General features: G+C 48.6%; 9 protein-coding genes across 9 annotated transcripts; 4 read left to right on the forward strand and 5 right to left on the reverse strand.

Moving 5' to 3' along the window:
- Positions 1-688: 688 nt before the first annotated feature.
- N7455_000389 (putative GARP complex subunit (Sac2)) lies at positions 689-2,925 on the reverse strand (the record flags this gene model as incomplete). Its single annotated transcript, XM_040952298.2, has 5 exons — positions 689-733; positions 784-819; positions 868-1,652; positions 1,700-1,994; positions 2,050-2,925. 5 exons carry the CDS (start codon positions 2,923-2,925, stop codon positions 689-691), a joined length of 2,037 nt encoding a protein of 678 aa, XP_040817235.2.
- Positions 2,926-3,260: 335 nt separating this feature from the next.
- Positions 3,261-4,031, forward strand: N7455_000390 (Eukaryotic translation initiation factor eIF-5A; the record flags this gene model as incomplete). The annotated part of the gene is made up of 4 exons (XM_040952320.2): positions 3,261-3,275; positions 3,453-3,719; positions 3,772-3,904; positions 3,964-4,031. The coding sequence occupies 4 exons, from the start codon at positions 3,261-3,263 to the stop codon at positions 4,029-4,031; spliced, it is 483 nt and encodes a 160-aa protein (XP_040817414.2).
- Positions 4,032-4,527: 496 nt separating this feature from the next.
- On the forward strand, positions 4,528-6,850 carry N7455_000391 (TFIIB-type zinc finger domain-containing protein). The gene is made up of 7 exons (XM_040952070.2): positions 4,528-4,719; positions 4,800-4,887; positions 4,940-5,049; positions 5,099-5,352; positions 5,424-5,529; positions 5,590-5,728; positions 5,785-6,850. Exons 1-7 carry the CDS (start codon positions 4,615-4,617, stop codon positions 6,783-6,785), a joined length of 1,803 nt encoding a protein of 600 aa, XP_040817400.2. The 5' UTR covers positions 4,528-4,614; the 3' UTR covers positions 6,786-6,850.
- A 1,703-nt stretch (positions 6,851-8,553) lies between these two features.
- N7455_000392 (Yip1 family protein) lies at positions 8,554-9,612 on the reverse strand (the record flags this gene model as incomplete). Its single annotated transcript, XM_065603800.1, has 4 exons — positions 8,554-8,638; positions 8,695-9,400; positions 9,465-9,516; positions 9,568-9,612. The coding sequence occupies 4 exons, from the start codon at positions 9,610-9,612 to the stop codon at positions 8,554-8,556; spliced, it is 888 nt and encodes a 295-aa protein (XP_065462291.1).
- A 306-nt stretch (positions 9,613-9,918) lies between these two features.
- On the reverse strand, positions 9,919-11,278 carry N7455_000393 (TBC domain-containing protein; the record flags this gene model as incomplete). Its single annotated transcript, XM_040952316.2, has 3 exons — positions 9,919-10,799; positions 10,854-10,985; positions 11,053-11,278. 3 exons carry the CDS (start codon positions 11,276-11,278, stop codon positions 9,919-9,921), a joined length of 1,239 nt encoding a protein of 412 aa, XP_040817081.2.
- A 1,277-nt stretch (positions 11,279-12,555) lies between these two features.
- thtA lies at positions 12,556-16,576 on the forward strand (the record flags this gene model as incomplete). The annotated part of the gene is made up of 5 exons (XM_040952125.2): positions 12,556-13,043; positions 13,102-13,216; positions 13,275-14,862; positions 14,923-15,095; positions 15,149-16,576. 5 exons carry the CDS (start codon positions 12,556-12,558, stop codon positions 16,574-16,576), a joined length of 3,792 nt encoding a protein of 1,263 aa, XP_040817345.2.
- Positions 16,577-17,114: 538 nt separating this feature from the next.
- On the forward strand, positions 17,115-20,402 carry N7455_000395 (putative mitochondrial translation initiation factor IF-2; the record flags this gene model as incomplete). Its single annotated transcript, XM_040952227.2, has 3 exons — positions 17,115-17,555; positions 17,642-20,091; positions 20,159-20,402. The coding sequence occupies 3 exons, from the start codon at positions 17,115-17,117 to the stop codon at positions 20,400-20,402; spliced, it is 3,135 nt and encodes a 1,044-aa protein (XP_040817279.2).
- A 647-nt stretch (positions 20,403-21,049) lies between these two features.
- N7455_000396 (uncharacterized protein) lies at positions 21,050-21,881 on the reverse strand (the record flags this gene model as incomplete). Its single annotated transcript, XM_040952223.2, has 2 exons — positions 21,050-21,442; positions 21,576-21,881. 2 exons carry the CDS (start codon positions 21,879-21,881, stop codon positions 21,050-21,052), a joined length of 699 nt encoding a protein of 232 aa, XP_040817388.2.
- Positions 21,882-22,678: 797 nt separating this feature from the next.
- Positions 22,679-24,468, reverse strand: erg5 (C-22 sterol desaturase erg5; the record flags this gene model as incomplete). Its single annotated transcript, XM_040952465.2, has 4 exons — positions 22,679-22,714; positions 22,765-24,013; positions 24,078-24,228; positions 24,300-24,468. The coding sequence occupies 4 exons, from the start codon at positions 24,466-24,468 to the stop codon at positions 22,679-22,681; spliced, it is 1,605 nt and encodes a 534-aa protein (XP_040817150.2).
- Positions 24,469-26,097: the final 1,629 nt, after the last annotated feature.

The raw sequence follows: 26,097 nt of genomic DNA on the forward strand, positions 1-26,097 counted from the left end.
AGGCTGGGTATCTTTCCCTCTTCGCCTTTCAATTTTGCAATGGAAGATCTGAGCTCTGTATTCTCTTGTTGTAGCCGGTCTATTTGAGCCAGTGTCGGTCTGCATTGGTTAGCCAGGTACCCAAAACGCAAGGGAACATGCACACCTCTGCCGCGGCGTTTCCACCCGATAAATACATTCCCGGCCTTGGGTCTCGCAAGTCGAACAGCGAGGCCGGATTGTGTCACAACGGATCTTTCGAGATCGACAGTGTAGACATGCCTTGGCGAGGGATTTAGGGATCCTGGTCATAGCCGAGTTGTGGTGAGGAAGACAAAATGTGGGGTAGAATAGCCGTGAAGATCAACATCCTTATTGTCTAGCTGCATACGGCAGTTGATGCAAAAGCCGATACTTGACATATATATATTCACTCTAACACAATAGATCAGGTGTTCTCAAGAGTAGTAGATGCTTTAGTCTGTGCTTCCTCCAATCCGGGACCTTGAATCTATTATTGTATTGTTACGATATATATTTCCAAGTCCTCTTTCTGCATACTTAGATGCGAAGTTGCATACTTTAGTCTTGCAGGTGTCGGGATAAGTATACACATCAATTAAAAGCTTTATAGGTGAAAGGATATCTAAATGCATTATGTTGTTATTCCACATGGAATGTGCATCTGTCCGGTGTATGCAATCGCTTCCTACCGCTTGAGGCTGCTGCTATTCTTGAGCATCTCTTCCAAATGCTGCAAGCCATGTTAGTCAGATCTCTAATAGACACGATTCAAATGCTTACCTGCTTCTGCTCAACTGCTAATTTGCCTTGGGTATCCTGTTTCCGATTAGCGCGCATCCCCAAAACATAGAGACAACAACATACGCTAATGATGGTTAAAATCAATGAATAATTGTTGAACAGGAATCGCTCTCTTCGCTTTGCGTCTGTGCCGTTGCGACTCAACTTTGCCAAAAGAGAATCGAATTCAGCAGTCAACCGGGCCAGACTGTTGGACACCGGCTCATCGTCACCAGCATCGCTGCTGAGTACCAGGATTCCATGAAGAAGCTGTCCAAATCGTTGAGTCAAAAAGTGAGGCGCTGAAGACTGCTTCAAGTCGTCTCCGCCTGCGATCGAAAGGGCGGAGACAGCACTACGCCCAGTGTTGGACCCAACTCGCTTGAGCGAGTCGCCGTGCTGATCCATAATTACCTGGAAACGCGGCCAGAGCTGCATGTTGGTGCCATTAACATACGAGTCGGCGACGGGCACCTTTCGGCGCTGAAGCTCGAACGCTGAATGTTGGTTGAGGCGAACACACATGAGGACACCTAGAGAATCCGTGGTGTGCTCGATTAACTTCTTGGTCTGGTTCTGACCAAGGGTAAAGACTTGCTGGAATATTTCCACAGCATTGCGAGAGATTTGATGGAAGGTCTTTGGGGAGAAAAACTCAGTCAGGAAAGAGTACTCGGCGCACACATTATCCACCAATGCGAGGTTGAAGTTTCGGAATGGAACTTCGATTCCATGGTAAGTATTATCCTCTTCGGCCAGGTATGAGGATAATGCCTGGAGATTGCCAGTTCGGAGGACATCAATGCGTCTACCCAGGGAGAAAGGGTCATGCACGGCAGAGCCAGCTCGACCGCCAGGCATCATGTTCCCTGAACTAATCAGTATATAGGTGGTATCAGAGAAGCATAGCTCTTACCTGATCGATGTGTAGATGGATCGCCTCCAAGCACCTCGTTGCGGTCAGGAGGATAAACCTTGACTTTATCGAGTGCTTGAAGGTAGCGTGTGAAATGAGATGTGTAATACCAGCGCATTGTGTTGATGTACGCCTGTGATATCTCTCCTGCCAGCTTCGGGTGGACCTTTGAGAGATAACTGTATAGATCTTTAAACTTCACCAGTCGCTGTTGTTGGATAATCTGAGAGTTGATGTTTGGCGATCGCATAGCACGAATCTGTGACACAAGATAGTCTCGGATCCTTTGAACTGCCTGTATAGATGTCAATGCAGGTCTAGATAATTTATGAGGAGCGCAGAATACTCACTTTGGTCTTCACGTCCGTCAAAAGGGGTCGTACATCCTCGACGGCTTTATAGCCATTGGAGGAAGCGGCGGCCTTGGCTTCGATATTTGATGTTCGAGAATCGATCTCGTTCAGTGCACGCACCCAATTCTCATCAATCGGGCCCTCAACAATTGTCCGCACAGCCTTAGGGGAGATGCTGATCTCCTCCACGGCGGGTCCCAGCAACCGTTCCACGTTGCGCCTATTCTCTAGCATCGCATTCAATTGTGTTGAGCGAGATTGCAAAGTTTCAATCTCCGCCGATACGGCACCCAGTTCATTCTGGAAGTCATTCAAGTACAGCTCAACTGACTTGGACACCTCATCACATCCAGTAATGGATGTGTGTAACTCTTGGAACTTATCTCGTTCTTGTTCAAATTGCTGAACAGTTTGCGCGTTCACATCACTTTCCCGGGTCTTTTTCCTTGGTGCTGGGTCCTCCTTTTCCAGAAAGTCCTCGAGGCTCAGCCCGTCGAAACGGATTGTTTCCACCAATTGTCCTGGTCGTTTTGGCACTGATGATAGTTGTGGCACATCCTTATCTGTTTGGGCTTCCTTCCCGATTATTTCATTCAAGACTTCCAGCGGATCCGGGACATTGGCCGGTCGAAGTCGTTGAATACTCGTCTGCTTTAGAGGAGAGCCATTGGTCGCCCGTGCAGTTGACAGAGAGGTTGTAGAGTCATTGGGGGTCACGAGAAGAGATGTTGATGAAGTTCTAGATGTTACACCAGGGCGGCTATTGTAGGGACTTGGAGATAGCTGGGAGGATGATCGTCGCGGTAGAGGAGAAAGGTTGCGGCTATTGGCTCCGGAGGGAGTTGACTGGACTGATATCCGGTCGCGCCACATTATGTAAAAGGATGAACGGCATGGAAGTTCAGAACAAGATCAAGAAATCCAGAGTTATACTCGGAAAATCCACCAAGTAACCTCAAGAATAAGGTCGAACAGTTGCAGTTGTCAGGTTGTTTCAGGACACTCGGACACTCCTCCTATATACACTAAACCCAACAAGGTGGACAACCCTCATGACCAATCAGCGTCCAGTAAGTGACCCCGCCACAGCGTCGCCGCCCACGATAGATTTTAGTTCGTTTGATTTTCTCTCTCCTCTTCTCTTCATTTTTCCCCTCCCCAAATTCTTTGAAAAACCCCCTCTTTCAACCCCTCCAACTCTCTTCACCATGTCTGCCGAGGAGGTATGTACTTTCTTTTACAAATTCGAGATCCCCCAATGGCTGTATTGAGGATTTCTGTCCCAGCCCCGCATGCGGCTCCCCTCCTCTTCTTCTTCTCGAGGGCACGAGGCCATCTTGGACTCTTAACCCCGCCATATTGGCGATTTTTGAAGCGCTTGCTAACATGATTCACTACAGCACGATGTCACTTTCGATTCGGCTGATGCCGGAGCTTCGCTCACCTTCCCCATGCAGTGTTCTGCTCTGCGCAAGAACGGCCACGTTGTGATCAAGAACCGCCCTTGCAAGATCATTGACATGTCTACCTCCAAGACTGGAAAGCACGGTCACGCCAAGGTTCACTTGATCGCCACCGATATCTTCACCGGCAAGAAGCTTGAGGATCTCTCCCCCTCCACCCACAACATGGATGTCCCCCACGTTATCCGCAAGGAGTACCAGCTCGTGAGTTTCCCTGATGACTTGAAATTTGAACTGCTTTGTTGACGAAAGTTAGCTCGATATCACCGAGGATGGCTTCATGTCCCTCATGACCGACAACGGTGACACCAAGGATGATGTCAAGGTCCCCGACAACGATGTTGGTGAGAAGATCAACCAGATGTTTACTACCGAGGAGAAGGAGTGCAGTAAGTTACACCAATATTCAAAGTCCCTAGAGAACTTTTGCTGACATAGTGCCAATTAGACATCGTCGTCCTTACTGCCATGGGCGAGGAGGCTGCTATGGAGTGCAAGGAGGCCCCCAAGTCTTAAATTTAATATTTGGATTTATTACCTGTTATGCCAACCTTTATGTTCCACGAGGGCTCAAAGCCCGCCAAAAATTTTATCTTTCATGGTTCAAAGGAGGATACGATTCTTTGAACGATTATGCCTATTGCTTCAAGATCTGTCCCCCACATAACCTTGGATGTGGGCTGGACCGAGAATTGCTTTGGTTGGCATGATATGTGTTGTCCGAACAGTTCTGAGTCTCAGCATCTCATGATAGTGTGATGAATGAATAAATACTCAATCTTGCTTGACTACCTGATGGGTTCTAGTAATTATAACGTAGACGAAAGGATTTAGACCTCAATTACACCCTCTCAACCCACACAATATATACACAAGTGTAACCCCAGAAAACAAAACAAGAATAATAAAAGGTGCAGAAGTACCTAAAACCTGGCAATTTAATCGTCTGAGATAGTCCACGGATCAATCATAGCGCGCGCATTGCGGGACATGTGGAGCGACAAAATCGGCGGTCACTGGATGGAGGCAGAAAAAAAGTCCCGCCATTTCGGTATACCAACCTTTCTTTTTCAAACAAGCATGAACAAATCCCGTGGGGATGGACTACGTTACCCGAGGGGTCTGCGGTCAAGAAGGTTGCCGTGAGACCCGATACTATCTCGACAACGGACTTTGGTATTGTCGGCGCGGTCATTTGCAGGAGGTATGGCGTCCAACAGCTTTCCTAACCTTATCCTATCGCCATCAAATGTCAAGAAGTACACGGTTAATTTGATTTTGTAGGGTGTCCAAGTCGCAGAAGATGCCGATTTTGGCAACCTAGGCAAAACACATCGCTTGAAGAAAGAAACCAGGGAGAAGGCCAGCAAGAGTATGTAATCAGCAGTTTGAACATCGTTCTCGTTGCTGACTTTTGTCAAAAGCACTTCGTGGCCGTCCGGCGTACACGCTATTCTTGCAAATCTACCAGCTCATCCTTTGGAAACAATGTCATGTCTTGATTCATGATCACGGTTTCCCAGAGGAACTTGAGGTACGTCCATATTTTATATGTTCAAGGATCAAAGCTCATCATACATTAGGTTGTTGTTCGCGATCTCTGGGCTCTTCGTCTGCAAGATTTTGAATCAAGAATCACTGATGCTACTGGAGATGACGATGATGATACCGAATCTGAGCTGTTCAGCTCACAGCCCGCAGGGAAAGATGAATCTCGCGATGGATTTAAACCAAACTCGAGATATCTTGAATGGCCTCGTCTGATTGATTCTGTTGCACTGTGTTATCTCGCAGCATTTTTGATGCGGCTTCCTGTCTGTGTCATTGATTTTCACGAGTATGTGTATTGTTTTCTCTATGCAAGCCCGGTCGTTTGCTTCTAGGATGGGCAATACTCACATTCTATAGTATGATAATGCGACAGGAGATCCCTTACGCCCGAGTCTTAGCAACCGTCCCTCGGGAAATGAGGGATAGACTTCCGCCAGAACTGACTGCGATCTTTGAAGTCAATGTGAGTGTAGTCTGACTCCAGAACACTTTCTGGGTTGGCCTTGGACTAATTTTGACAAAGACAATACCTAATGCCGATCGTTTCCACCGCGGTATCATGGCACTAGCGCTATTCTATCAGCGACGGTTTGAATTGGACCTTCCTCCATTGAATTCGCCCATGGTTCTTTTCCGGCTCATCAAGAGATTAGCTTTACCAAGTATGAGAAACAGTTGCCACTTGGTTGTCCAGTTTATGTTGGCTAACAAATTTTAGCTGAAATATATGAAGCAACTAGAATCTTGCAAGATCTACTAGGCTTCACATTCCAATATCCGACGCCAAGTTCATACGATGGCCGAAAAACAACACTTCTTCTTCCCGACCTGCAAATGATAGTGCTGATCGTCATTTCTACGAAATTACTTTTCCCTATCGATGATTTGAAAAGGTATCCTACTACAGCTAAAGAGCCCGCTGCGCAGGTCATGGACTGGACCCTCTGGGCACGTGCCCAGAATAATTTCGATCATGATCAGCCGTTTGGGGGAAAGATTGGAAAAAAGACTGCCATTCAGATCACAGATCAAGATGTGTTGAACATGACGTCTGCCCAATTGGACCATTACATGGACTGGTACGAAAGCAGCTGGCTGGATACTTCTAAGGAACCCAATCGCATTGCCGAAATGTTTCCCATCAGCCGGGCAGAACAAGATATCCAACCAACCTCTACCGCTGTCCCAGAACCATCTTCTACTTCTATTACAGTTGATCCAGCCCCTCCCCTTGCCCCCCTTGCCCCGGAATCGCCCTCTACTTCTGGGCCTCCCCCTCCTAACACGACTGGAGACAAGCTCGACCTTTTGCTACAAACAGTCATGCAAACGCTTAGGGCGAGAAGGGTCATCCCTGACGACGAAGAGGCTGATCACAGGCGTCCCGGCGAGTGGTATCACCGGTATCGATGGGAATCACATCTCAGTGGCCCCGCACGGACTTTTTACGAGCTAGCAGCACAGCTTGCTGCAGTCCCATTGAAAACTCTTGTCCGTGCTGTCACAGTTGTTGAGTTTAGGATCGCACAGCAAGATGAAGAGCGACAGAACAGAGAGTACTTCGCTAGTTTGGGCGCAGAAGGAATGGACGCCGATGAAAGCGATGTTGACCAGACGTATGGAATTGCTGATTTTGAAGAGGACATGTACGATGCGGAGTCCGAAGATATGGAAGACGATGATTTCATGTCCAATTCAAGGATGTGGTCGACCATCTAGGGGTCGATAAGAAAGTCTGTTGTATCATATGCATGGCGTTGGGGCTTTGGGATCATGTATTTGGCGTTTTCACCTTTGTATAACCTTTTATCTCTAGTTCAATTATTTGATTTCCTAAGGCTGCTCTGAACTATTGTTGCCTTCTCTTAGCGTATTGATATTTCCAGCTGAGCTCATGATCGAAATATTTGTTGTATTTGATCAGGATATACCTTTAAGGGCAGAAAAGACGCTCATTTATTTTTAGTAGAACATCTCCAGGGCTATCTACTATACCTGACGTATGTATGTAGATGCACTGCCAAGTTATCATTGGCCGGGCCGGCCGGGGTTGCTTATATAATGTATAACGGAAATGGGCAACAACTAGGGCTTAGGGTACCCCGATCGGTCCACCTTTGCTAAGCGAGCGAAATCCTCAAATTGACAATCGACAGCTCCGCCTGGAACACAGCGACCGACAGCCGACAACAACGAAAACTCGCAACCAGTACGTCCCATACACCCCGTGCAACAGCGTCTATGCATCGCTATGGAACCAGTGAACTAACATCGTCTTTTTCCGCGCCGTTTTAGTGCAGATGTAGGTCTTTCTGAACCCCTCGAATGTCATCGCGAACCACAATCCCGATCCATCGCCGATACGACCCAAGCCTATGGAGGAATAATGAACATGGACTAATACGGTGCGATATAGTTTCGTCAAGACCCTGACGGGTAAGACCATTACCCTCGATGTCGAGTCGAGCGACACCATCGACAACGTCAAGACCAAGATCCAGGACAAGGAGGGCATTCCCCCTGACCAGCAGCGTCTGATCTTCGCCGGAAAGCAGCTCGAGGATGGCCGCACCCTGAGCGACTACAACATCCAGAAGGTAGGGATCGACCTTGAACCTTTATGATTTGGACCAAAAGTGGGGGCGTTGTGGTATCTCGAGTGGATCAGATCAATCCGACATGTTCTTTGTCCAGAGATGACTCTGCCCACGGATACGCAAGAGGAGGAATCATCGCTCAAATTATGGTCTATGGTCTGCGACTTGGTAAAACATTCGCTAACATGCGATATCAACTCGTTATAGGAGTCCACCCTTCACCTTGTCCTGCGTCTCCGTGGTGGTATCATTGAGCCTTCCCTCAAGGCCCTTGCCTCCAAGTTCAACTGCGACAAGGCCATCTGCCGCAAGTGCTACGTACGTTTACCCCGCCTCTCCGCCTGCGCCCGATCATCGTCATGAAACCGCATTATGTGGCAAGGCCATCAATTACGTCAACACATGTACTAACTCGGACCCTCTACAGGCTCGTCTTCCTCCCCGTGCCACCAACTGCCGCAAGAAGAAGTGCGGACACACCAACCAGCTCCGCCCCAAGAAGAAGCTCAAATAGACGACTCGCTCCTCGGTCTTGTGCTCGGCGTGCTGTGGTGCAGATTCCAGAGATGGGGATTGGCTGGACTGCTACATGGAGAGGATTACAAATGGCGTTAGATATGATGATAAAATCAATGCAGCCACAGTCATACTTTTTCTAGTTGGCTCCTCTCGACGACCAAGTTGCACTCCATGAAATGAAATGTGTAAAATTCAAAAAGTCGAATTGTTTCACATCTCCAAATTCCATCTGCGATAAATACAGAGTACAATACATGCATGCGTTCAATAACACGACTAGAAACCTCGAGCTGCGAACCCTGCTACCTGAGCAAGAATCGACGGAATGGCCAGTATTCCAGATGAAAGCCAATGATCCTTCCTTCCCCCGCTTATGCCCGGAACATCCCTTTGTTGTCGTCAGTCTTCTTATCGTCTTGGTCCTTGTCCTTGTTCTTTGAGACGGGGCTCCCGTGGCTAGTAGATATGTCAGTTCAATGTCAATTGGTTCGTCGGACAAGGACACAACTTACGCAAAGAAAAGCACTTTGATAGCAATAGCCAGTGCCGCATGTAGCACAACAACCAAGATCAAGAGGATCTTGCTAGCCTTGGCATCCGTAGCATTCAAGACGGGATACAAGTTCCGCAGAAGGAAGAAGACACTCCAAGCAAAGCCAACGCCAACAAGCGCCCAGTTAAGCGCAGTCAACGGACTCCAGCTGACAAGTGCAACGGCAATCCAAAACAAATTGGAGTATCCATACAGAGCCCAGCACTCAATAAGGTCAGCCGTGGAGCTGCCGAACCAACGCAGCGCACCCCACAGGGCAATAGGCAAGATACCCGTGTACCCATAGATCAGACCAGCCGCACCCGATAGCAGCGTAAAGTCATACTCGAAGTGCTTGTCGTCATTGTTCGACAGCCATTGCGAGATAGTACCCGTCAAAAACAGGATAACAACCACCGTAGTCGCGATCCAGATCGGTCCGTACAGGTCTGCGTTGCCCTCTAGCACATCGAGGAAGTTGGTGCGCGGGTACACGGTCGCCACACAGCGGCGGAATACCTCGTTCGTGTCGACGTCGAAAAAGCGCTCGTAGTAGTGCAGCGACCACCAGCTGTGCTTGGTTGGCGTACCGCCAGGGGACCGGTCACGCTGGCGCGATGGCCCGCTGCCCAGGAACGGGGCGGAGTCGCCTTGGACTTTGGCGGTTCTTTGGTCATTTTCAAAGTCTGGGTGGGAGGATTACTTGGTTAGAGAGAGCTGGGCTGGGCCGGTTTTCTTGGAAGAACTCACTGGAGGGGTGGAATTCGAGGTCTTCTTGTAGGTCAGTGTGGCCAAGGTCACCCTGCTGATTTGTTAGTTGAAATAAATGTATAGGTCATTCGAGTGCACTTGCCTCTGCATCCACATCTACTACGACATCGTAGCCTCGGTTCGCCATTGTGGTTGGTTTTGAGGTGAGCTGTTGGAAGGGGAGTTGTTAAGTGTACACATCAGCTTCCGCAGATAAAGCCACCGCTCAAGCCACAACTGTGGGTACCACTACTACCCAGTGTCATAACTACACAACTATCAAATAGTTAGTTATTGTCTTTATAAATTAACTAAATTTTTATTCTATGTGAGTTTTAACTTATGATCTTCAAATATAGGGATTTTTAGCTTGGTTCTATTATTATTATTTCTCATTATGATACACATGCAATAGCACCAGGCATCCACGATACTCAATACATCGATTTGAAGATTAAACCCAGTTTTGGATTGCCCGTTGAATTCGGCCAACGTAAGACCAAATTGAAGTGTCGAGTCCCTTTTTGCGGATGTAGAAAGATGCGGCTCCAACCAAGATAGCCAACGCCACAGAACCCACAGACCGACGGTGGCTCCACAAGAAATCCAGGGCTCGTTTCCTGCGCTCTTCGGACCGAATCTGTTGAGATTGCTTTTCAAACAAGTACACTGCAGAAGACGCGGTGTACTTGCCATGTGGGTCTCTTGAGGTTTTGAGCACGCTGCACCAGGGAATGTGTTTCCAGGCTTCAAGCGGCAATGATTCTGGCGGGTGGTCCTCAAAGAGCCGCGCTGCATGCAGAATGTGTCCGTCTAGATCAAGTGGACATGGTAGCTTGGAAAGCGTAAAATGAAGCATCTCAGGCTCATCTGCTGGAATTTCAAGCAACTCTTTTTTCCTAGACAGGATCATTGCTGCGAATAGGTAGATTGCAACCACGGGTTCTCGGGCTAAAAGGAAGTCGAAAAGTCGTGAGATGTTGCTGTACTCTTGTATGTCATGGGCATATAGTGTCAGTGTAGCCGCGAGAGCGAAAAATGGTTCAATGTTGCCAAGGTGTCGTCTTAGCTCGGGATCTGTTGTCTCAATGATTGCAGGGATGAGATGGAGATGCTTCACAGCTGGGGATAATGATGGTAGCATGTAGTCACGTATGCGGAAAAGAGATATCTGCGCCACTGCCGGCAAGGCTTGCTTCTCTCCCAGCACCAAGAGAAGAACTTGGACTATATCGTGATATCCCTGGAAATAACAAAGCATGGGGTACTCTCTTAGTACTTGAGTGATCAGATTGGACAGCTGCTTTTTCTTTTTCAACATTTCCTCCTCGGGAGCTAGACTTTATTAACATCCAAATTCGTCTTTCGGGGAGAGCTATAATAACATACCTTTTGGGTAGTATACAAACGACCGGTTGACATCAAGTTCTACCTGCTCCTCATCGGCGTGTCGTAGAAGTTCATTGCTTGGGACCATATCAAATTGCTGCCTTTGTTCGTCGCATCGTAGCAAGATAGGCCCTGTTCGCCGGTTAGTTGAGTCCACTTCAATATGTACTGTTATAGACCATGGTAACATTGAACTCACATGCTATCTGTCTTAAGTCGTCTTCAAGTAACCCGCCTGCTGAAGTTGCGTGCACGGCTAAAGCTTCCACATCGCGCATTGCACACGCTTTGCGGATGGCTCTCGCCTTTTCTGCTCGAGCCATCTGTCTTGCTTCTTTCCTCCTTTTCAAAATTTTGGGTGATTCTTCAGATTGAGACATGTCCTCAGAGTTGGGATAATCCTGTTCTTTTCCAGTATCTTCCATCCTTCATCTGCTAGGATGTCACCTTCCCACGAGATCAAGCAACCAAGTTGCGCACAACCAAAAAGATGAAGTTATTTCTCAGTTTGGTTCTCGATCTGAATGAGCAAAATTCACGTTGTGCGTTCTGAATTAAGCCCAATATCGAGAGACTGGTCGGATATAGATCGATTGGAGCTTCAGCTTTTTCACCGGACAACGAAACGACGTGTCCAAGCCAACAACTCAATGCCAGATATGTGACAGAATGACTTCGCTTTCAACAAATTCAGACTCTTTGAAGGTGAACTGATGATTCTCTAGGTACATAGACCCAGCCGTGGAAAGTCTTGAGGTCAAAGGCGGCGGAGTCCCACTTGACGGCCTTAGGCAGCGGTCGGCAGCCGCGACATGTTTTCGCCGATAACAACATTCGCCCTGTGCTAGGCTTAGGCACAACGCTCCGGTTTAATAGATTTGCGGTATTCGTCGCAAGATCTCGGACGCATATAGCTGTGTGCCGTGTTTTGCGCCCTTAGAAGTTCACGGTCTCTGGGGTTGCGGCAGCTCACTGACGGGTGGTGATTGCATAACTCCGCAATTGGCTTGCTCTCCGGGTCGTCTGCCAGTGACAGTTTTAGCTCTGTGGTAAAGACCGGCTTTTTGGAAAGAAACCAATCGAGCTTGTGGGAGATATTTGCACATCTTCGAAGGCTGTTACTACTGTATAGCGTTCGGGCAAGCTGTAAGTCTCACATTGATAATTGTTTCTCATGTGTGGGGTACATTGGTTAATAAAGATATCACAGGGCTTGTCTAGGACATACTCGACTGTGGAATCATTGACAACCAACCCCCTGTGCTCTCTTTAGGGTCGGGTTGTGCATCATATATCAATTCGTAGCCAAATATTGCATTTGGCAGTCAATGCATCAATCGCATTTTGATATTCCACCCTTTAAAGTATGAAGACAAGTGGATCTTACAAATATCAAATGCTCCCAGTTTCTTGAATACCGAAAGTCATAGGAAGTGTGGTGCAGTGCAAATCAGATCTTGGGGCTTGCGCCTCAGGCCATTGCCTGACCGGCTCTTGATATCAGCCTATTACCTACTTTCCTTCCAACTCATTCACTTACAACTCCGCCTTCTACCTTCTATTTTTTCGTCTTTTGTCTTTCATCTCTCCCTTCGAGCTTCTTCGCATCTCTCTACCCGCTTCACGCCTTTGGCTTCACCATCATTTCCTCGTTTGCTCTACTCTGTTTTTGATTTTTTGTGGAACCTACCCAATTACCGCAATGTCTGGCAACCAGCCTGTCACGCGTTCGACGCGTATGGCTGGACTGCTTACCCAGCCATTGATCCCCAGCCCTGTCATCAACTGGATCCTTCCAGCGCGTCTTCGCAATAAAGACCACAACGATGTGGTTTTCATTGGAGAGCGGCGAATTCAAATCAAAGAAGCTCTGCCCAGTGGTCATCTTCAAGATGTTGTCGAAAAATCTGACCTGGAAGGCTCGCTGATTGGGGCTAAGGTCATCAATGTAAGCACCCAGTTACCTTGGGAAACTGGGGCTCCATCAAGTTTGTTGGGTCACTCCTACAACTCTTACGACACTGATTATTTGCCTCCTCATATTCTTTTTCTTGCTACGGACTCAAATGAGCTCCTTTTCATGTATTACTCGGAGATGGGAGATGGCCCATTTGTTTCCTACAATCGACCTCTGCCCCGCGATGTCAACATAGCCGACAAGTATGGCAGGCACATAGCTGTTGATCCCAAGTAAGTATCACATATCGCTAACTCTATTGGATCCACAAATGCTTATACCATGACCCAGGTCGCGTGCGGTCGCAGTCAGCGCGTCACGTAATTTCTTCGGTGTCCTGTGGTTGAAACCTCCTACCGAACTCCAGAGGCAGATGGCTCAGGGAAAGCTGAACCCACTTGAAAGTGTATGTTCTCACTATTATTTTATTTATCGTGTGCCCGATGTTAACAATTTTTGAACAGGAAACTTTTCTGCAAGTGGATGGCGATATCCTGTTTATGGAATTCCTTTACCCGAAAGACAACCATGACAAACGGACTATTCTACTGCTTATTGTCCATAACCTTGAAACAACACGGTCTATGGTGTTTGAATGGGATGAAGCCAGTATGCTCAACCGTATGGGTCCGAAACTCACCTCAACTCCTCTGCCTCGGCAAGACCAATTGCCTAGCATGGTCATCCCTTTGGCCAAAGAATCGTCCTACCTCTTGATTACCACAAATTCCATGGCAATGTACACACCAAATTGCTCCTCTCGTCCGATGCGATACCCGCCAATCATTCCTGATGCAGAATCATCCGAGGCTGGACTGTGGACTCGCTGGGCCAGACCTTCGCGGAACTGGATGTATAGTCAGAGATACGATGGAATCTTCCTCTGTCAAGAGAAAGGCTGGATCTATTATCTCGAATTCGGCAACGATGGGGAACTCGAAACCCAGACTTCTCTGGGTCAACTCCACTGTGATGTTGATACGGCATTTGATATTCTTGATATGGGCCATGAAGGTGGCGACTTCATTATTGCTGCTGGAAGCCAGGGAGATGGTGGGTTGTTTGTCCAGGAGGCACGGGATCACCCCAGATGTGTTCAGCGATTCCTCAACTGGGCACCAGTTCCCGATGCAGTTATTATTCCCTCAAACTCCCCGGCCGTCTCCAAAGAAAATCCATACGATTACGATCGGCTCTTTGTCGGCTCAACCTCTGCTTCAGGCAATGGAGCTATTACCGAACTTCGATACGGCATTGAGGCTCAGATTGGAATTTCAGCCTCATTGGGTGAACTGTCCAGCATACGTAGTATGTGGGCTGTGTCATTTGGTGCTAAGGACTCAATCTATTTGTTGGCCTCCGATCCGCTTTCGTCGCTGCTTCTTCGTACGACTCCCGACATGAGAGATGGCATTACTGCCCTTGAGGACGATTCAGGGTTGGGCATTCAGCAGACTTTGGCAATGGATTGCACACCCTCCGGTATTATTGTTCGGGTCACAGAAAGAGCCGTGCACCTTTCCGTCCCTACTGATATCACTCTCAACAACTGTGTTGAACATGATCCCCTTGCATTTGTCACAGCAGCTATTGTGGATGGCCCAAGTTCCACTGTTATCATGACTACACGAAGTAAAGAGGGAATTTTTCTCCATCTTTTTCGGATAGTCACGACTGAAGGAAGTCCCCCCTCCCTATCTTATCATGAGTCTCTATCATACCCGCTCCAAAAAGAGCCCATCTGTATGTCCTACCAGACTTGGGGAGGAATTGGGTTTATTTTCCTGGGCACCAGTGATGGCACAGTGCTGTCATTCGAAGTTTACAACGAGACTGGTAGAATGACACGGCATGCCGACACTCTTATCGACATCGTCGACAATCCAGAAGACATGGTAAAAACGATTGAAAGCCTCGCTGTTATCCACACTCTCTCAGACGGTGAAATTCACGCATTCCTTTTCTGTGGGCTGCGAAGTGGCACACTTGTTCCGTTTAAGATAGACACAAACGTCGTTGATGATCACGGTGACCCTGGCTTCGGTTTCAAATGTGAGTCATCTTTGGTTCAATTTATTGGTCCCTTTGATTAACCAGATACTTTATCTTCAGGTTTGAAACAAAGAGCGCCACACGATCTTGGGAAAACATCAATAAATCTCAAATCCTACGACAAATTTGCGTTGTTTACATGTGGAGATGATTTCTGGCGTGTCTCATATGCCCCAGATGGCAATGGCTTTGACTATTTCCTGTCTCGTGTTTGGATTACGGATCAAAACTGCGTAAGTTATACCACACTATGTCCTTTTGAGCTATGGCCTAACATTCCTGTCAGCCTGCATATTTCCCTACCAGACTCAGCAGCTTCGATATTGTCGAAGTAAGAGAGAACTGGTCTGAGGTTCCAACTACATACTTGTTTTGTTTTGCAGATGGTCAGCTTCTGGTATGCTCTCTGGAACAAGAAGCAAAGGTTGTTCCCCGACGCATCGACATTCCCGGAAATCCCAGCAAGCTCACCTACTCCAATCATCTCCGGAGTCTCATCGTTACATATTCTGTCGCCCAGGTCGGAAACCAAGAAAGGCCTCTCGATCTTTCCCGCACGGCATACGTCGAGTTTGTGGACCCAGACACGCAATCGCCAGTGGTCCCTAACGATATGGACCTGGTTTATCGCGGCCTTCTCCCCTGGAGACCACATGGAGTCCCTGGTGAGAAAATCACATGCATTTTTGACTGGATGCCACAACGGGAGGGCAACGCATACCATCTTATCGCTATTGGGACTTCAATCAGCCTGCCGAACAAACCCAATAACCGCAAAGGTCGGTTGATGCTCATACAAGCGTCTCGGGATGTCAACTCTCCTGAGCAGATCACTTGCATTGACAAGCACACACAATCATTTGATCACCCAGTTTATGCGATGGCGGCATGCGAAGATAGCTTGATTATTGTCTCTGGGAAGAAATTCTTCACGGTCTCCTCACGAAACTCTCAAACAAAATGGGTTCGAAATATTTCAGCTACCCTTCCATCTCCAGCTGTCGCGATGACAGTGCAAGGAAGCATGATCTACGTCACCACCTCGAGACATTCCCTGGTGGTCTACAAGATTGTAGATGGAGACATCCTGATGCATGGTTTCGACCCAATTGCACGCGATGGTTTGTCTCACACTTTAATGCGCGGGTATGGAATTGAACCGGATGTCCTTTTCGTGAGTACCCGAGGTGGAGCTACCCGGGCTTTCACAAACCTCGATCAACCAGGGGATCTTGTACCTCGTCCGACGGCCGATCTCCCCGTCTCCTTAATCAAGCTCACTCGGGGCATCAAGTCTCCGGATGCCCTGACGACCACCAAGACCTTTTATGGCTTTGGCATCAATGGATCGGTCTATAGGCTCTTGCCCTTGGATGCGAAGGAGTGGCACCTCCTTCGGCTCCTACTCAATATCTGCCTTAGGGATGAGGTCATTTGTCCCTCCCTGTCCCGCAGATATCGCTACCTTGATGCAATCTCCCAGGTCGAGAACAACATGCATATCGACGGCAACATTCTGAGTCGCCTTGCCAGTCGCAACTCGAAACACCTGGATGAGGTTCTCATGGCAGGCGGCAGGAGTCAGTTCAAGGACATGACCCCTGAAACAGTGCACATGTTCTTTATGGCAGTTGAGGATGTGCTTGGGGTTCAAACCAACCCTACCCAGGCACTCTTCAGCTGGCTTCGAAAGCTGCTGCACGTTGAGGTGTAATCTCATGGGGGGGTTAACCGGGGTGAAAAAGTGTGGAGGACCAAGCTTGGAAGTACATAGCCCTGGAGGTTTGAATTGACTTGTAAGAGTGTATCTACGCCACAGCTCAAGTTAAAATGTTAGTAGTAATGTTTGAAGTTCATTTTCTGGTAGATTAGTACACATTCTAGGTAAGATATCCTAGGGGAAAGAAAACTATTGACAATATATGGGGGAATCCAGCCAGTTCGTGGTGGCGACTTAGAGAAAGTGAAGTAAGTGAAGTCCGATGCCATTGTTCCCCACCGGTCATGATTCTTCCCGAAATTCTTTTCCCTTCCCACACCCCTCCCTAGGCCCACCTTACAGAGAGCTCCTATCTCTCGCCTTTCATTCTGGGGATCGTCCTTTTTTTGACTTCTGTCATCCTCTCACTTTTAATACGAGTGCGTATCACTACGAGTCGCAAATAACCGGTTAACTCCGTTTGTGCGCTACATTTTCCGGGTCACCACTCAAATCGGATCGTCAACAAACCCCCCAAGGGAAATCTATTGCAATGGCGCCCAAGAAGAAGGGAAACAAGAGACAGGAGGAGGACTGGGAGGCTGATCTCGGCGAGTCCGCTCCCGCCACTGCTCCCGCCGATGAGCAGCCCCAAGAAGATGCCAACGAGGAGGCTGCGCCAGTCGGCGGCCTTATGGCTGCTTTGAGAAAAAATAAGGCCAAGAAGGCTAAGAAGGGCAAGACCAACGACTTTGTCGAGGGTGAGGACGCTGAGGGTGCCGATACCCAGGGTGCCGTCGATTTGGCTAGCAAGCAGCCCGAGGAGGGTAACTTCGATGATGACGATGTTTTTGCTGGAAAGAAGACCAAGCCCATCAAGGAGGTGGTTAAGCCTGCGGCGGAAGAGCAGCCCGAGGGCGAGTTCCGAGTAAAGAGTAAGAAGGAGAAGGAGCGTGAGAAGAAGGAGAAGGAGAAGCAGCGCAAGAAGGAGCAGGTAGGTTTCTTCATCTTTCTTCATACTGAAAGTTCGTTCCGGGTGTCGAAACCATTTACTAACGTGTCTCTTTCTCGTCTATATAGGCTGCCACAAAGAAGAAGCTCACCCCTGCTCAAGAAAAGGCCGAAGCCAAGACCGCCGCCGCCGAGGCCTCCAAGAAAGATGCAGCCGCCGCCGCTGCGCCCGCCCCAGAGACTGGCAAGAAGAAGAAGCTTCCTCCCCACCTAGCAGCTCTCCAGAAGCAACAGGAGCTTCTTCGACAGCAACGTGAGGAGGAGGAGCGCATTGCAGCGGAAGAGCAGGCTGCTGCGGCCAAGCAGAAGCTTCTCGATGAAGAGGAAGAGAAGAAGCGTGCCGAGGCTCGTGAGCGTAAGAAGGAGAAGGAGCGCGAAAAGAAGGAGCAGCTCCGCAAGGAAGGCAAGCTTCTCACCAAGGCTCAGCGCGAGGCCAAGGAGCGCAGTGAATTGCGCTTGCAGCAGATGATTGCCGCCGGTGGCAAGGTTGCTGGCTTGCAGGAGGGCGGCGAGAAGAAGGCGCGCCCTACATATGAGAACAAGAAGAAGAGGGCTGGCAAGAAGCAGGAAGAGGATCTCGAGGCTGCCGCCGCTCGAGCCCAGGCTCAGCGCGAAGCTGAAGACCAAAAGAAGGCGGCCGAGGAGAAAGCCAAGGCTGAAGCCGCCGCCGCTGCCGCTGCTGCTGCCGCCCCCGCGGAAGATGACGCCGTTGAAGACTGGGAGCAGGCTGCTGACGAAGATGTCAAGGACAGCTGGGATGCGGAATCAGATGAGGAAGAGAAGCCCGCTGAGGAAGCACCCGCCCAAAAGGAGAAGGAAGAAGAATCCGACTCCGACTCCGACGACTCGTCGGATGAGGACTCATCTGATGAAGAGCAATCCGCCAACCAAAGGGCCATTCTGGCAAGAAAGGCCGAGGCTGCTGAGCGGAGAAAGCTCAAGCACGAGGAGGCTCTGGCCGCTCGTTCAAAGGATGATCTCCGATCCCCTATTTGCTGTATTCTTGGTCACGTCGATACTGGTAAGACCAAGCTGCTCGATAAGATCCGACAGACCAACGTGCAGGAGGGCGAAGCTGGTGGTATTACCCAGCAGATCGGTGCCACTTACTTCCCCGTCGATGCTCTGCGCACCAAGACCCAAGTTGTCAACAAGGATGGCAAGTTCGAGTTCAAGGTTCCCGGTCTGTTGATTATCGATACCCCCGGTCACGAGTCCTTCTCCAACTTGCGATCAAGAGGTTCCTCCCTTTGCAACATTGCTATCCTTGTTGTTGATATCATGCACGGTCTCGAACCCCAGACCCTTGAGTCTATGCGTTTGCTGCGTGACCGCAAGACTCCTTTCATTGTCGCATTGAACAAGATCGATCGTCTCTACGGCTGGAAGAAGATTGACAACAACGGCTTCGAGGATAGTTTGGCTATGCAGAACAAGGGTGTTCAAAACGAGTTCCGCACTCGTCTTGAGGCCACCAAGCTTGCTTTCGCCGAGCAGGGTTTCAACTCCGAGCTGTTCTTTGAGAACAAGTCTCTGTCTCGCAACGTCTCTCTCGTTCCCACCTCCGCCCACACCGGAGAGGGTGTTCCTGATATGCTGAAGCTCCTTACCAGCCTGAGTCAAGAGCGTATGACCAACTCGCTGATGTACTTGTCCGAGGTCGAGTGTACGGTTCTGGAGGTCAAGGTCATTGAGGGTCTCGGTACCACCATTGACGTTATTCTGTCCAACGGTATCCTTCGCGAGGGTGATCGCGTCGTAATGTGCGGTCTCAACGGTCCTATTACAACCAATATCCGTGCTCTTCTGACACCAGCACCGCTCAAGGAGCTGCGTCTGAAGTCCCAGTACGTTCACAACAAGGAGGTCAAGGCTGCCCTTGGTGTTAAGATTGCTGCCAACGACTTGGAGCACGCTATTGCTGGTTCTCGCATGCTTGTCGTCGGCCCTGACGATGATGAGGAGGATCTTGAGGAGGAGGTCATGACTGATCTGGAGAACCTGCTGAGCCGTGTCTCAACTGATCAGCGTGGTGTCACTGTCCAGGCCTCCACCCTGGGTTCGCTTGAGGCTCTCCTGGAGTTCCTCAAGGTCTCCAAGATTCCTGTCGCCAATATCTCCATCGGTCCCGTTTACAAGCGTGATGTCATGATGGCTGGTACCATGCTTGAGAAGAGTAAGGAATATGCTGTCATGCTCTGCTTCGATGTCAAGGTCGATAAGGATGCAACGGCCTATGCCAACGAAATTGGTGTCAAGATTTTCACCGCCGACATCATTTACCACTTGTTCGATAACTTCACAGAGCACATGGCTCAGATCACAGAGCAGCGTAAGGAGGATGCTAAGCTTCTTGCTATCTTCCCCTGTGTCATCAAGCCCATTGCTGTCTTCAACAAGACCGATCCCATTGTCATCGGTGTTGATGTCATTGAAGGAAGTCTGCGTCTCCACACCCCTCTGGCTGCTGTCAGGACCAACGCCGCTGGTGTAAGGGAGATCGTCGATATTGGTAGAGTGTAAGTTTTGGTCCCCTTTTTTTCTTTTTCTTTTTTTGTCCGATTTCTAACGCAACCGTTTTCACAGCACATCCATCGAGCGCGATCACAAGGCCGTCCCTGTCTGCAAGAGAGGTCAGCCCTCCGTTGCTGTCAAGGTCGAGGGACCCAACCAGCCCATGTACGGTCGTCACCTCGAAGAGAAGGACCAGCTTATCTCGCACATCTCGCGTGCCAGTATCGACACCCTCAAGGAGTTCTACCGGTCCGAGGTCTCTATGGAGGAATGGGCTCTGGTCAAGAAGCTCAAGCCCGTGTTCGACATTCCTTGAATTCGGTCCTAGGGCTTCTTTCCGGTGTGCGATGTCTTCATATTGAGAATCGTCAGCACCGGACCCATTCCAGCCTTGTGATACCTATCCTCGAGCGAACTTAACGATCAAATGCCAGTAAGTGGCGAGCTTTGTTCTCCGTCGGCCCTCTGGCCTTCGGTTCCATCATAGCCCAGTTTGGAGGAAACGAATCGAAATCTACTAGGCTATGACAATTGCTATCGAAAAGCGGAAAAGTTATTCTATTTTTGATTACGATTTGAACATACAATGAATGACCATGACTTGATGGATGAACAGCGAGAAAAGTCGCATGTACATGATATAGGAAAAGCAAGGCCTGGTAGATACCAGATCTTTTGTTTCTGTTATAGTGATTTGAATTTATACTACTCGAAGTATTTGCATTAGAGAATATACTTTGGAATACATAGTTGATCTTTATCTGTCTTGAACGCGCGGGCGCAAACCAGTTTTGAAACTATGATCGGTCTTTTTTAGGGCACAGACCAAATCGAGCGATTGCTGCAGAATATCAGAATAGACAAGATGATCCATCTATCCTTCAATATCCTATTCAGCATTATGTAGTATGTACAATTCTCTTCTCAGCCGACACACCACCGTACTCAAGAAATGAACCTAACTCAATAATCATCCCCATCCCACCTCTCAACCTTACCCCCATGTCTCTCCCAATCCAACCAACTACCATAATAAACCCCAATATTAGCAGGATCATATCCAGCCTGCACAGCCATCTGCGCCGCCGCCACAGCCCGCACACCAGCCTTGCAATAGAAGACCATCTGCGCAGGCTCGCCCTCGCCCTCCGCGGGATCGGGCTTAGCGAATCCGAACCGGGTCTCGAATTCGTCTGGCGTGAGATACCATGCATCTCCCTGTGATGCCACCGGGACGCACACTGCAGTAGGGATTATACCCGTGCCTTTTAGTTCGGCGGGCTCGCGTACGTCGACTAAGATTATGGGCTTGTGGGTTGGGGAATCCGGGGTTGAGGTTGGGAGGGCGGCGTTGATCTAATTTTGTTTTTGTTAGTTTCGTAACGACAGTTATATGGATGCGTTTATTGGGATATTCGCTTCGAAGAAAGTAATAATAGGGTAGAGGAGGAAGAATGACTGAAGCCGTCTGCTCTGGGGAGGTACATACATCTTCGAAACCCCATTCCCGGAGTTTGACCGAGCTAGCATCATCGCTATTCCACCGCGTCTGCACTTGGCGCGCACTCGCACTCTTGATATTCAGACTCGACTTGGTTTGGAGGCTGCATGATGGTGCCAGGCGACCAGGGACAACACGGCTCTGGGGAGAAGTAACCAGTCCTCTTGTTGGTGTGGAGATAGCTCGGTGCAAGGCCGCGGCTGGTGATGCCGCACTGCGCGCCGGGGTTCTGACTGCGGCGGAGGACAACACGATAGCAGATCGCTGGATCTTGGATGATAATGTCGAAGTCATTGTTTGGATTCTGGATTTTGATTGTCCGCGGAGGTGAGTCGGGAGTTATTACACCTCCGGAAATAACCTCGGAACGAGGGACTGTGATGTCAGTATCTGCTGCACGTGACCACTTATTGGTTTAGAGTTTATGTGATGTACAGGCATTGTTGGGAGACATTGGGGGTTTTGATGGGTGGGAATGAATCAATTAGTTGGAATATAACTATGGATTATCTATTGTTTGAGAGTCAAGATATATTTTACTTGACTTTCATGTAGGGATTAAGATAGCACAAATATATAGTGGAGTGTTGGTATACCAAGTAAATAAGACCTTGTGATTGAGAATTTCACGAAAGCTACGTAAATATATATAAAAACATAATTTGGAGGTGTGACAAGATATAGGATGTTTAGTTAATTCAAGCATATCAAAAATTATATAACTTGTCATAGATATTCAAGTGAAAAAAGAAAATTAATATTGTTCTAATATGCATGGCTCTAGGAGTAGTCACTCTGAAGAAAAGAAACAAGAAACCCCCCACGACCCCTCACGGGCAATAGGTAATCATAATCGCAATGGGGGTTCTCTGCGCAAGGGTATGAAAGGTTCCTCTAAGAGAAACATATGCTAAAGACTTTTCCTGTATTGAGCGTTCATCATGCATCAAAATCGAAGAAAAGAAGAAAAGTGTCAGCGGACCACCCCATCTCCAGGACAGGAAGGTATCACGTCAAGGTAACCAAGCCCTGTCTAGAGAATGGGGCTGGGTTCCAACTTCGCTTTGGTGTTTTATACAAAAAGGGAGAATTTAAGCGCGGGGGCGGAAGGTAAGAAGACAGTCATCCTGATAAATATTAGTGAATTGATCATGAAAGAACATGAGGTTGAACATACCTGAGGGAAGATGGTGGCAAACACCTTGATATCCTCTGACTCGGGGGTGGGGGTGTGCTCCCAGTCCATCACCATACTGGCCTTTCCAATCATGGACATCAGGGAAAGTTGAGCATAGGTCTGACCCAGACAGTAGTGGGGACCTGTGCCGAAGACCAGCCAGTTCTTGGTCTGCTGCTCAGCGGTACCGGTGATCCAGCGGTCTGGATCGAAGGAGTCGGCGTTGGGGTAAGCCTCCTCGTCATGGCATGCGGGCCACACGGAAGGAATGATCATCGAGCCCTTGGAGACGGTGACAGTCTCGCTGATAGGGAAGTCCTTCTTGACCAGGTAGGGAACCATGATGACAGGAGGGCGGTAGCGCAGTGTCTCCTTAACGACGGCGCGGGTGTAGGGCATCTGGTCTAGCATATCCATTGTGGCAGGAAGATCACGATCACCGTTACGGATCTTAAGGTTCTCTTCACGGACCTTGTCCAGGATCTCGGGGCGGTCAGCCATCAGCTGGAACAACCAGGTGGAGGCGGCACTGGTTGCATCCTGGGAAGCGAACAGGAAGGTGAAGATAGTCTGGGCAATTTCGAAATCGGAGAATTCACGAAGAACCTGGCTAGGCTTCTCTGAAGAATCAACCGGGACTCCCTTCTCAATCTTCTCGCGGTACGCGGCGGAATCCAGCTGGGCCTTAACCCAGGCGTCCATGATACAGGAGATCTCGCCACCGGCAGCCATACGGGCCTTGGACTTAGCAGCACACTTGGTGAACTCCACAAGCACCATATCGGCGGCCTTCTTGCCGTACCAGGTCTTAGTGTAGGGAAGGATGATAGGGAAGTTAACCAGCTCGAGAGCGGCAGTGATCAGATAGTAGTCATCGGCAATTTTCTGGACACCCTCATCAGTGATGTAGTAACCGACAAAGGTACGGCAAGACAGAGCACACATAAGCTCGCGGAACTCGGACATCCAGGGGGTCGGGGTGAAGTTGGTGGCAGCGGACTTCTTGAGGAAGTGCTGGTTGTAAGAGTTGAAAACCTCCTCGGCGCGGGGGAGGTACATGGCCAGGGCCTGGCGAGTGAACAATCCGTTCAGACCCTTACGGTAATCCACGTGGGCCTTGCCATCCAAGAAGACCCAGTTAGTCTTGCCGAGAAGCTTGTGCGCGGCATCCACAACACAGGGCTTGACATAGGCGGGCGAGTTGAAAATCTTCCGGGACATATCACGAGTTGACGCAATGACGACGAACCTTTGTAGAAGAGTGTGTTAGAGAGCAGACCCAACAGGAAATAAGTACATTTGGGACTTCTCACTTGTGGAAGACGGAAACACAGCTGAGGTCTCCACTGTCCCATTTGGCCTTGTATTTGGTGAATTGGGGGTTGACTGATTCGAGGAATGGGCCCATAAAGGGGATCTTGTACATAGGGCCAACAATGGCGCCCTTGAGGTAGTGGTACTTGACTGTAAATAGGGGGTCGTTATTAGTTTCACGACGCGATTTCCCAGGCCACCCATGTCGCATTCGCACTTACCCTGGTCATAGATGACGGCGGCGACAAATAGAGTCAACAGGCCCTTCCAGATAGTGAAGCCATCCAATATGGTGGTAACGAGACCGGCCGGCGCGAACAGTTGGGGCGTGACTGTCGCATCCGCCGATGGCGAGACAAAGCTCCCGGTGAGGTTGGCCATATTGACCATGCTGGGAAGTCCACGGGATCGAAGTTCCGAGCAAGGATTGAAGAGAAAGGGAATTGCTAATGAGAAGGGAGGAAGCCAGAACAAAAAGGGAAAAAAGTGAGTGGAGAGAGGGGAGAAAGGATTGACTGGGGCCCTCAGGGGCGGGAACGCCAATTACACGGAGGCCCCGGGAAGTCCAGCATTAGCCCATATCAGATGCATAAATAATGTTCATTGTATTTTGAATTATTGGTGTAATTAATATTCAATAGATTCTGTTAGGTTGATTTTCGGATTGATTATTTACGGAGAACTCCGTACTCGTTGTAGTATTATTTTTTGTGTTATTTTTCGGACAATCTCTGCTCTATACTAGTACTATAGTTCGGGGGTTCTCAGTACTAATTTCCGAGGCCCGGGCTTAAAGATTAGTATACGGATACGGAGTATTGATGTGAATTCCAAGGTGATTTCTGACAATTCTTAAAAATAACGAACGTTGAAAATAATGGAAAGCCATAGTCTATACTACTCCGTACTCCGTATAGAGTACTCTCCGTAGTAGGACAACTATATCCAAAAATACAATCAAGTCAGCGCAAAGCCATATCACAATTACTCAGCACGACGTGACCCCGGGTAGAGAATTCCCGAGAGTTGGATCGTCGCTGATTGGTCCAAGGTTGAAGTAAGGGTTCATATATGCACGTGCTCGTGCTTGTTACTACAACTGTACATATCGTACTATGTTGTACACATTCAAAGTTACATATATACATATACACCGGATTTTAGGCCGAGCGAGATGGCTTTCCCTTCCCGTTTTAGTGCTCACCCCCTTGCCGCTCTTTGTTCACTGAGCATCACCGGATCATTACATAAGCCAGATGAACTCACTCACTGAGGAGGCTAACTAACTAGTTATTCCACTCACTGAGCATGACATGATTATTATATAAGCATAAGGACTTGCTCGGGAATTGATAGGGACACCCCAACTTTTGTTAAGGACACCCCATATTATGTAATTTGAATTATTAGATAATATAAAATATCATGTGATATGTATCTGAAATACCCTTATTCTCTCCATTATTTACACAGTACACGACCTTCGTGTATGCCCAACTATACCGCATGCAGTACATTTTGATGGTGCTTTTTTCCTCTTCTGTATAGGCTCTTCAACTTTCTTTTGCTCTATCTCATCCCGCTTACGCTTCTTAGGCTTCGGCAATGGAACCAGGGGCTCTAAGAGTGGAAGATGCTCTAATATGTCCTCTGTATCACTAAGGCCAATTCGCCAGAACGGGTGGATATCTGATAATGGAATAGCTGCATTACCCTCTAGTAAAGTAGCAATCTGATGTGCGCAAGGTAGACCCATCGTTCTTGAGAATGTATTTGTACAGGGAGGTATAGGAGCTATTTCTGTAGCTCTTTTAGCCTTTGAAACTTACTGTAAAGATATACTACTAGTCAGGGTAGATGCCTGTCAGTCAGGTAAGAGAATGGAAGTCAACAAAACTGTCATGAAAAGTCAAAGACTGTTTCTTGAGGTCCCCTCAAGTTTTCTCTCTATGATCCTTCAATATATACAGTCCTCTCCGGAAGGATCGGTAGGTCGGCAAAACCGGATGTAACATGACG

This window comes from Penicillium solitum (genome assembly GCF_028829755.1).
Source record: "Penicillium solitum strain IBT 25940 chromosome Unknown utg000001l_segment0_segment0, whole genome shotgun sequence".
In the NCBI taxonomy this organism is placed as follows: Eukaryota; Fungi; Ascomycota; class Eurotiomycetes; order Eurotiales; family Aspergillaceae; genus Penicillium; species Penicillium solitum.